This window comes from Podarcis bocagei (assembly GCF_964188305.1).
Source record: "Podarcis bocagei genome assembly, chromosome: 7".
NCBI lineage: Eukaryota > Metazoa > Chordata > Lepidosauria > Squamata > Lacertidae > Podarcis > Podarcis bocagei.
The window spans coordinates 37890810-37902151 of record NC_138132.1 but is presented as its reverse complement, the minus strand read 5'-3'; the positions used below and the strand labels follow the sequence as shown (position 1 = coordinate 37902151).

At 49.8% G+C, this 11342-nt stretch overlaps 1 protein-coding gene across 2 annotated transcripts; it reads right to left on the bottom strand.

The window, feature by feature from the left end:
- Window positions 1-668: 668 nt before the first annotated feature.
- On the bottom strand, window positions 669-10420 carry LDHD (lactate dehydrogenase D). 2 transcript variants are annotated; one of them, XM_081203785.1, is made up of 11 exons: window positions 10256-10420; window positions 8429-8541; window positions 7245-7386; window positions 6412-6553; window positions 6061-6220; window positions 5176-5375; window positions 3840-3968; window positions 2971-3098; window positions 2312-2402; window positions 1925-2036; window positions 669-1233 (listed from the first exon to the last, which is right to left on the bottom strand). In XM_081203785.1, the coding sequence occupies exons 1-11, from the start codon at window positions 10313-10315 to the stop codon at window positions 1068-1070; spliced, it is 1443 nt and encodes a 480-aa protein (XP_081059911.1). In that variant the 5' UTR covers window positions 10316-10420; the 3' UTR covers window positions 669-1067. The 2 variants fall into 2 exon arrangements, with proteins under 2 accessions (XP_081059911.1, XP_081059912.1); XM_081203786.1 differs by lacking the exon at window positions 10256-10420 and adding an exon at window positions 9491-9876.
- Window positions 10421-11342: the final 922 nt, after the last annotated feature.

Here is an 11342-nt window from a genome sequence, read left to right as displayed (position 1 = left end):
TCAGTAAGGGTTTCTGACTCTCAGAAATGTCACAACAAAATGCCTATCCCCCCATCTAGATTAGGCTGCTGAAACGAAGAAAGCTGATCAGCAGTGGGCCTTGGTGGGGAAAAGACAGAACAAGTACAGGTACTGAAAATGATTTTATGTGATTAGAAGCCACCCTGTTCTTTCATTTTAACTGGGTGCCTTTGCAGCTGGCTCTGGTTGGTAGATCTTGGGGCTCTAGTAAAAAAGCCCCAAAGCAGATTCAGCAAGCCTGGTCTTTGGCAAAGGACAAAACTTTAGGCTTTTCTCCACTGGAAAAGCATTTCTTCAGAGCCCACATCCCATCCCAGCTTCTACCCATGTGCTTTTGTAACACCTGCAGCTCCATGTGCTCCACAAATGCACATTTGTGGCTCATTTCAGCTCCGCTTGGCAAAACAGGTACGTAATACATATTCAGACAGAGGTGGCTGTGGAGTCACATGAGCTTGCCCCTCCAGCCAAGGTCATGCCTACCTAACAAAAGGTTGCCACATTTAAAGCATCTTCAGAATCAAAGCTTCAATCAGGAACCTTGGCAGTGGCACACTGGGTGAAGCAGAGAGTTCTCCGCTATACCGATTGCCCTTTGGATAACTACAGTACTCTGCATCCCTTGAGAGAATGGTAAGCTCTGCAGGTTGAACTGAACTGGTTTAATTTTTAAGATTGCAGTGCAAATGGGCCAGAGGTGGTTGGCAAGCCCCCTTTGGAAGGGCGTATGTGGTGCAGCCTCCGCAACAGATGCTTCCAGTCAAAGATGGAGCTTTTGCCCTGTATGGGAAAAAATGCTGGGCCTCATGGGAAGACACTCCAAGCGTCCTTATCATGTGTCCGTAACGGTTTGCGCTCATGATGGTAGCGGAAAGTATATACACAATCCCACTTTCAATACTGTGCCCCTCCAGATGGCAGTGATGCAATTAACACTGGGGAACCATCACAGAACAATTCATAGAGTGGACTGATGTGTGTGGACGGTTCCATGTAAATCCACTACAAAGCACTGTTATTACATCTGTGCAGACAATCTCAGGCTTTCACAGCACCTTTCCAGGGTTCATGAGGTTTTTAGGGTCCAGCGCCGCCTTGATCTGCTGCATGGTGGACAGCGCCACCTCGTCTACTTCCTCACGCAAAAACTGGCGTTTGCCCAGGCCTATGCCATGTTCCCCTGTGCAGGTGCCGTCCATCGCCAATGCACGCCTGGAGGAAAATAATAACAGCACAAACATTGGATCAAAACATAAGCACATCCGTGCTGGTACTTTGTTCCCAGCATTTGCCAGCCAGCATTTGCCTCTGGTCCTCTTGTTAAAACAAGGGGCAGCAAGGATACAAAGGGGCTGTGAGTTTTGCCTCACCCCTTGGCTTGCACAGCCCCCCACATATTGAAAGGTTAACTTAGGAAGCAGAAAGACTCTTCTATTATCACCATCATCTCATTCATTGGAGGCTCTTAAGCAGCAGTGATTCCTGCATACCACAAAATATAGAATCACAGAGTACGAGTTGGAAGGGACCCCAAGTGTCATTAGTTTAAAGAAATGACAGCTCCAGAATCTCTGACAGACGCCCATCCAACCTCTGCTTAAAAACCTCTAGTGAAGGAGAGTGGTGGACTACCTTCCAAGGTAGTCCATTACCCTGTCAAACAGCTCTTACCGCCAGAAAGTTTTTATCAAATGTTTCGTCGGAATCTCCTTTCTTGTCATTAGAATCCACTGGTTCAGGCCCTCCCCTCTGAAGTAGTAGCAAACAAGTTTGCTCCATCTTCCATGTAATAGCTTTTTCGATGTTTGAAGATGGCTCTCATATCCCTGCTCTCTGGAACAACCCTCAACCATTCCTCATAAGGCTTGGTTTCCAGACCCTTGATCACCAGTCAGATCCTTACCTGACCAGCCGTTTAGAAAACTCTGCCACCCTCCTGCTTTCTTCGGCATCTTCCGGATCAAAAATCAAGAGGCAGTGGAAATTCCCATCACCAACATGGCCGACAATAGGGCCTGAAAAACCAACAGTGGTAAAGAGATCATTGTTTGCCATGATACAGGATGAAGATGAGGCCAGCCTCCCTCAATCTAGTGCCCTTCAACTGGACTAAAACAGCTCAGGACCCCAGTAGCTCAAGGACCATCTCTCCCCACACGCTCATCATCCAACTAGAGGTTCATCATCATCATCATCTGAACTAGAGGTTCAGAAGTGGCAGTACAAAATCAGGCCTTTTCAGTGGTGGCCCCACATTTCTGGAATGCTCCTCAAACAATATTCTGCCCACCTGTGAGCTTGGACTCCAGTAGGTCTTTCTTTGTTTCCAGCAGGATTGCAGGGAGGCGGGAGATTGGAACACAGACGTCAGTCGAGTATCCCTGCAGATGCAGATGGGAGGAGGGAAAGGGTGGGGCAAGTGAGATGCTTTTGAGGAGGCATAACTTTCTCCCCTTCCTATCCTTTTGAAATCTTTTTGAGACCCACCAGACCTCAAAATGCCCTTGCCTAGCCTTCAGCCCAAGGAAGAGAGGTGGCAAAGGCCAAACTCCTCCTCCATCAACACCACCCCACATTAATCAGTCTCTGCAACCCTCCAGTCTACCCTTGTGTGGCTCCACAGCAGCCCAGTCAAGTTGCACCAAACCCTAGTTTCACTAGACATGCAGCAGAGTTCTTTCATCAACAACTCATTCTCAGAAGCAACCTTGAAAAGAAGGTAGCCAGTCAGCCAAACTTGGGAACCTGCTTGTAACTCAACCTTGCGATCCTCGTGAACGGAGGTGGCGTTCGGAACAGGGTAAGCGAGAGGTAAAATGAAGCATAATGGAGAGTGTTCTTCGTAACTCAAGCAAAGGAGCCAAATTGCAAGGCAGATCAGATTTCTTTCTTTCTTTTTAAAGCGCTAAGCCACCCACCAGAGCTTGCTCCTCTCCCCTTCTGACTCACCTTCCGGCCTGGGCGAAGGGCCAGCGCAGCATACCAGGCATTGTGGCGTGCGGCCCACAGCTGACTGCGAGCCTCCTGCTCCCGTGCCCACACAAAGTCCGAGCCCCCATTCGACTGCACAATCTCCCCTGCGGAGATAGGCTTGCGTCAGAGCCCCACCACTACCACCTCTGGTGAGCCAGCGTAGTGTAGTGGTGAAGAGCGGTACACTCATAATCTGGTGAACCAGGTTCGCTTCCCCGCTCCTCCACGTGCAGCTGCTGGGTGACCTTGGGCTAGTCACACTTCTTTGAAGTCTCTCAGCCCCACTCACCTCACAGAGTGTTTGTTGTGGGGGAGGAAGGGAAAGGAGAATGTTAGCCGCTTTGAGACTCCTTCGGGCAGTGATAAAGCAGGAGATCAAATCCAAACTCCTCCTCTTCTTCTTCGTCTCTGCTGCCAACCATAAGAAGAGCCTTCTGCATCAGGCCAATAGCCTATCTAGTCCAGCATCTTGTTCTCACAGCCACCAACCAGATGCCTGTGGGGAAACCCATGAGCAGGAGCAGAGCCCAAGAGCCCTCTCCCCTCCTGTGGTTTCCAGCAACTGGTGCTCAGAAGCATTGCTACCACCAGCTGTGGAGGCAGAGCATAGCCATCAAAGCTAGTAGCCATTGATCGCCTTCTCCTCCTCCATGAATCCATCCTTTTTTAAAGCCATCCAAGTTGGTGGCAATCACTGCCTTCAGTGGGAGAGAGCTCCATAGTTTAACTATGCACTACCACCACCAAAGCATAGTGCCAGGCTGCTGTGCCAAACATATCCCAACTCAGCCTTGTTCGCAGGCTTGTCTGGCTACCAGGCTTGGCCTGGCTTCTGCAGAACCTACCTGTTGCTTGGACCTGCTCCTCCACGCTGTTTTCAGTGCCGTGGAACTCCAGGAAGAGGGTGGGCAGCTCTGTGTAGCTCAGGCCACTGTGACGGTTGCAGGCGGCCACCATGACATCATCCAGGAACTCTGGTGGCAAAGAGAAGAGGGGCACTCGCCATAGGGGGACATCACAGGAGCAGAAGGGAAAACCCAGAGCAAGCAAGGCCACTTCAGCTGTGATCCTCATCTAGCTTACACCCCATTGAAGCCAATTGGAGCTGACATGATTAGGACTGCACAGTTAGAGGGCAATGTAACACACACCTGGGAGGAAGCCTCTTGGAACGCCATGGCGCTTACTTCAAAGTAGACTCACGTGAGATCATTAGTGTACGAATCAATGGGAGCAGCCTTCCTGCAGCATCAAAAAACCACCTCCATGCCAGAGCAATTTTCAGGCAAAGGAAGGAAAAAGTGTGCGTGCGTATTGGACAATGTAAGGAGGTGAACACAAACTTACTTGAATATATATGTCTGTGGAATGTATTTATTTGTTTCAAAGGGAAGGCTTGCCTTGTGGGAGAAAATACAAGAGATCCAATTTTTAATGTAACACTTGTGGTCACAGACTTGACTGTTTATTTTGATAGCCAGTGGTGGTGTAATGGTTAGACTGTCAGACTAGGACCTGAGAGGGGCCACAGTTCAAATCCCTGCTCAGCCATGAAGTCACTTCTTCCCAGCCTAACCTACCTCACAGGCCTGTTGTGGGGGTTAAATGAGGAGGGGGAGAACCATGTAGGCCACCTTGAGATGCTTGGAGAAAAGGGTGGGGTATAAATGCAATCAATCAATTAAATGGACATCTTTTACTTCTGGCCTTTTTGCTCCTAGATAGCATGAGGCTCCTTTAATCTCTGTCTCACTTCCTCCCATCCACCCCACCCCACCCCACCGCACAAACACACACACGCATATGCCAGCCATTAGCCCCTCTACTTCCCAATTCCCCTCTAACCGCCCTCACTCCCCATTCTTCCTGCTCTTATGTCCTGGTTCTTCCACCCAGCTGTCCTATTCCTTCCCTGACACAGCACCTCCACTTACCTTTGCATTCCATGTCTAACCCCTTCCCACCCACCCCAGCAGTTAGACCATTTGTGAACATTCCATGCCATCCCAACTCAGCCAGTAGCAGAGAGGAGTCCTATATATACTGCACAGAGAAGATTCAGGCTGACAAGACCATTACGAGGCCTGATCTTGCAGGCTCCGGAAGGAAGCCTTTTGTTTCTGTTCTTCTCCCTTGTCCCCCATCCGCCAACCGCCTGGGGTGCCCTGTAGTCCTGCTTACCAATACGGGCGATGGGGATCCCAGTTTGAAGAACCTGCACAGTGCTGTCCACAGCTGCTTGCACGCTGGGAAAGGCGCAGACGGCTGCCACGGTGGCCTCTGGGGTGCCGTGCAGGCGCAGCGTGGCCTGGGTGATGAGGCCCAGCGTCCCCTCGGAGCCGACAAAGAGCCCTGTTAGGTGGTAGCCAGCAGCGCTTTTCCTGCAAGCAAAAAGCAGCCCGTGAGTTTCAAGGGACCAGGCTGGGCCCTGCACTGACCAGCCTCTTCCCCTGGTGTAAGCAGTCAGCTTCCTCCTCCCAATGAGCACATGCAATGTATTTGATGCTGTATAAGGTCACACAACCATCAGGATGGTCGCTTTTCTGTTGGGCTAGCAGCTTAAGAATATAAGAACATAGGGAGAGCCTGCTGGATCAGGCCAATGGCCCACGTAGTCCAGCATCCTCTTCTCACATTGGCCAACCACAAGCAGGATCCGAGCACAACAGCACTCTCTGCTCCTGTGGTACACAGCAAATGGGACTCAGAAGCAACAGTGGAGGCAGAAATTAGCCATCATGGCTGACAGCCATCGATTGCCATTTCCTCCATGGATTTGTCTAATCCTCTTTTAAAGCCCATCTCACTCCTGCAGGAGTTAGATGACGTTGCATCAAACCAACATCATCCCATACTTTCTGGTGTGTTCCCCCTCACTTCCCTTCTTGCAAAACGTCTAATCTTTTGGAGAAGCAACCAAATCCATTTTAACTGAGCAAGCTGAACTTGCTGGCATATGACTGAACCCCATCCCAAAAGAGCGGCAGCCTGGAAGTGGCCAAAGCCAAGATTTGAGGGAAGGCGCAGAAGGAGCTTCAGGACAGCAAGAGTGACTTAGCTGGGTACCTGGGCCTCCGGCCCTGGCCGGCCGTGTGGAGCACCCTCCCGTCAGGAAGCACCACCTGCAGGTTGAGCACGTTTTGGCGCATGGTGCCATAGCGCACAGCATTGGTGCCTGAGGCACTTGTGGCCGCCATGCCGCAGAGAGAAGCATCAGCCCCAGGGTCTGAAGAAGGAAAAGCACAGCCGGGGGAGCAGTTAGGTAATGGCAAACCAGGCCACCCCCCTCCTAATGCAGGTAAGATCAAAGCAGCAATGGCTTGCCAGCCACTAGGCTGGTCCGCTACCACATTCCTTTATTTCCCAGAATGCAACTCCACTGCACCCCTCCCAGAATTGTACTTAAGGCAAGCGTACCTACAGGAAACCAGAGTCCACTGCCCCGTAGGTAGCTGTTCAGTGCCTTCCGGGTCACCCCTGGTTCTACAGCCACAGTGAAGTCCTCTGCGTTCAGCTCAGAGATCTGGTCCATTTGGGTCAGGTTAAAGCACACACCACCCTGTCCCATGGAAAGAGACAAGCACAGGGTTACCAAAAGGGGAACACAGGGAACCCAAAGAGGAGGAGTCTGGCATGGGGGGCAGGGAGGAGCAGGAGTCCCACCTATTCCCCAGCCTTTAAAATCCATCTCCTTGCCTCTGGAGAGCAGCCAATTTGTTCATTTACTGGTGTGATGGCATATTGAACAATAGTCAAAAACAGGCAGGAGAAAAGGAGTGATTGCCACACACAAAAGCTAAGGCACCATCTGTTTAAAGCAGTATCATACCACTTTAAGCAGTCACGACACCCACAAAAGAATCCTGGAACATATAAATTCCTAAGAGTGCTGAGAGTTACAAGGAGACCTCTATTCCCCTCCTGGAGCCGCAGTTCCCAGAGTTCCCTGGGAAGAGGGATTGATCATAAAACCACTGAGAACTGTAGCTCTGGGAGCAGAATGGGGTCTCAGCACCCTTAACAAACTACAGTTCCCAAGATCCTTTGGGGGAAGCGATGACACTTTAAAGTGGCACAAGAGTAGAGTGCTTTAAATGTACAGTGAGGATGTGGCCTCTGTTTAGGCCTGGCCTCACTTGGCACTCTGTCCTCCCCCAAAACCATACCCCACACCCCCACTCACTCCTCCGGCCTACCTTTCCCCCGCCCCCAATCCCTGGTCCCATTTCGCTTGCCATTCCCCTCCTTACCTGCACGGCACTCACGCCCCCTTCTAGGCCCGTTCCTGTCCCGAAAGGGATGATGGGAGCTCCACGGCTGTAACAGGCCTTCGCCAGCAAGCTGACCTGCTCCACGTTCTGGGGCCAGACCACGGCATCTGGTGGGCGGCACCTAAAGAGACGGTGGTGGGACAACGTAATTTATCCATCAATTTTGCACATGTATAAACGCCTCACTGGCCAAGGCTGTCAGTGCACTGCATAGCACATTAAGATGTGGGAGAAAGAAAAGTTAAAGCCATTTCAACAAACTCTAAAAACAGTAAAAAGTTTTCCTTTTAAAAAAAAGGAAAATTAATTTCTAGTATTTGTAGAGAGAAACGAGGTAAAATGTCTAAGCGCTATTCTCCTCATTGGTTTTGTGAGGAAATGTCACTGTTCCCTCCTTCCAGTCATGCGTCTTCATTTACTCAGAACTATGATGGTGTTGTTGATGATTTATTGAATTTATTCGTCGCTTTATTTGCCATGGCAACTCAAAGCAACCTAGGGGGGGAAACCTGCATTAAAACCAGGAAGAAAAGATGAATTGAAACATCCCACCCACTCTAAAAGGCCACAGATAATTAAAAGCCAAAGGCCTGATTAGAAATGAAGGTTTTTGGCTGTCTCCTGAAACAGAGCTGTCCATGAGGCAGAGAGAGTGAAGTGCCCACCTCAGGTGGCGGAAGTGCAAGAGGAGACACCCTGCTCAGGAATCTCTTTTGCAATCTCTCAGAGGATGTTGGGGTACACCTCTTGGGGGTACAGCTGCTTTAGTGAGCACAGCACCAGCCTGTCTAGGAGGTCCTGCATTCTCCCTCTGCCTGAGCACAACCAGTCGACTTTCCTCCTCTTGTTCTTCCACTCTCTGGTCAATACCCAGGAGCCAAGGACAGCCATCTCATGCAAGCATATAGTGCTGGTAGGAACACAGGAAGCTGAGTCAGAAGATTGGTCCATCTAGCTCAGTATTGTCTGCACTGACTGACAGGCTCACCAAGCCTAGAGATGCTGGGGACTGCTCTACGGCCCTTCCCCAGAAACGGTCCATTCTCCGTCACAGCGTACTGTATGTGCAGAGTCATCATTTATACCTGAGAAGTCCAAGGCCATGCATCAATCAATCGAGGTCAATGTGCAGAAGAGGAATTCTGGGAAGTCCCACTGCATACCTGTGCATGGACTCGTCATGGCCATGTTGCTCACAAACTGGGGTGGCTGTGGACACATTGGTGCTCCCCACCACTGCTCTCAGGGAATCTAGGAAGTCCTCTGTCAGCCAGCCCTGCAGGAAAGATATACGGCTGGGGGTTGACAAGACAAGCAAGGAAGCACAGCTGGAGAGACAAATGGGCAGCCAGAAGTACAGAGGGTGCAAGTGGATGTCGTTACTGGTACTGAGTGAACAAGGGATGCAGACCTGGGGTGCTCAAGGAATAAAGAAACAAGAGAGACACAAGGATTTCATAATAGAACCTTAAAGACTCTCCGCCTCCTTCCATAGGTTCCTTCCCACATGCCCCAATCCATATACAGTGGTACCTCAGGTTAAGTACTTAATTCGTTCCGGACGTCCGTTCTTAACCTGAAGCACCACTTTAGCTAATGGGGCCTCCAGCTGCCGCCACGCCACTGGGGCACGATTTTTGTTCTCATCCTGAAGCAAAGTACTTTTTCTGGGTTAGCGGAGTCTGTAACCTGAAGCATATGTAACCCGAGGTACCACTGTAGATTAGCCTTTGCCCTCCAGATGTTTTTGGACTACTACTCCCATCAGCCTCAGCACTAATGGGAGTTGGAATCCAACATCTCAAGGGCAACAGGTTGGTGATTGCTCACACAGTCAAAGCACACTCAAAGAATCCTGGAGCTACAATGATCAGCACCCTTAACATATTACAGTTCTCAGAATATTTTGGGCGAAGCCGTGTGCTTTAAATGTGTGGTGTTGGCTGCGACCTTATTTGGGATTAAGACCCACTGAACACATATTTGCTTCTGAGTAAATGTGCATGGGATTGTCTTGCTCTACACCTTAATGGCTATTATAGTTCTGTACCATTATCTCAAATATTAATAGGTTGAAACAGTTGCACAATGGGCAGAAATTCAACAGGTGAACCTCCTCTCCCATCCACTGCCTCTCTGTGCGAAGAAAGAGTTTTCACTGGCTGAATTTCTGCCTCTTGTGGCAACTGTGAAAGATTCAGAGGGAAGGGGGGGGGGAAGCAAACCTGAGCTTGTTTTGAGGCTCCAGCTATTAGAGAGCTGCACCTGATCTCACCCACCAGCAATTTTCACGGAGACAAACCCATTTCACACGTGCAGCTGCAGAATCAACAGACCAAGTTCCTTCTGGACTTTGGCCACTTCACTCGACAAGCTTCCTCCTACGGGGAGAAGACCTATATGCGTAGCTTCTTATCCCGGTTCAGCACTAGAACCTTCAGACACCTTTTATACGAACTGGCATTTATAAGACAACCCTCCTCACAAGCTTGGCGGATCAGGAACTGGACCTGATGAGCAAATAAGGCTAACTGTTCTTTACTTGGACTTCGTTCTTTTAACCTATGTGCAACTGTACTCCGTGCCTATTTTATAGTTTTGTTTTTCATCGTTTAATTTCCATCAGCTGTCATAACTGTTCTGTTTTATATACATTATGAATGTTTTTTAAGCTTTACCCCGCCCCCCGCAAAAAAAAATATTATCATGGTTCAGCCAACTATCTCCCTGTCTTGCTATCCTCTCCCCCCCCCCCCGGCAATTTATTTTATTTGAATACGTATAGGCCCCCTATTAAGTAGGAAGGAGTAAATTAATCTCCCTCCCGCCGCCCCATGGGAGGGGAGAAGCCCCCAGACCCCCAATTCTCCTCTCCCGCGGCCCGAAGTGGTACAGTCCAGGCAAGGCTCTGCCTGCCACCGGGTTACACGGGCGCGCGCACTTCCAGGGGAGCTCCGGGGCGGCTCGAAGGCGAAAGGTCGGCGGGTTACCTTGGCTGCTGCTTGCGAGTAGTTCCGGACCGCGAAGCCCAGCGTCCGCCGCGCAGCCATGGCGAAGGACGGGCGAAGGAGGCAGGGGAGGCGGAGCAGCCTCGGTGCGGCTTAAGGTGGACCGGCGGCGGATCCGGAGCGCGCCTCCTTAGCCCATTTCGCCGCTCGCAGGAGAGGCGCAGCCTGCGATGTCTCAAGGCCGCCTCCGCCCCCGGGATGGGAGGCGAGCACTCTGCACGTGCTCAACGGCACGCCCCTTTTTCTCCTCGCACCTCCCCTAGACCACTTTTACGCATTTCAGCGAAACGAAACGGTTCGTGGAGAGGTTTATACTGGAGTCTTTTTTACCTTCTGGGCTGCAGGTAGGCGGGGAGGGGGAGAAATAAGCCCCACTAAGCTCATCGGGGTTGTAAGCGTGTGTAGGATTGAGGCTTAAGTAAAATTGAGTAGAAATCTTGGATTTTGAGTAGTCACTTATGAGTGTGTTGTCAACAGATGAAACGGCCACTCCAGTTCACTTCAGTTATCATTAAGAGTTACACAACCAAGGGCAAGTAAAGCACAGCACTTACTAATTAATCAATCAATCAATTAATTGGTGTGACCAGAGCCACAATACTCTGCAAGAGGGATGCACAACTCCCTTAACTACCCTGTGTCACACTTGCCGTAAAATAAATTATAACCACTAGTTTACACATTATGTCAAATAAGATGGTAGAATTCTCTGTAGAATCATAGAATTGTGAGGCTTGAAGTGACCCTCAAGGATCAACTAGTTCAAGCCCCTGCAATGCCGAAATCGCAGCTCAAGAATCCCTGAGAAGGGGGCCCTCTGACATCCGTTTAAAAACCTCCAGTGAAGATGGGGTTCTAGCACCAAGGTAAAATGTAAGATGGGATTGATAATAGATAAGTTAAACTGGATATGAATTTGCTGAACTAAATTTTAAGAAAAGGGATACAAAAAAGGGAGGCGTGAGGAAGTCAGGAAAATAAGTTAACTAAAGAGGAATTTAAAAAGAGGGAGTTTTGTCTTCTTTTTTATGTGCTTCTTTTTTCCTTTTTTCCTGTCTTTTTATGTTTA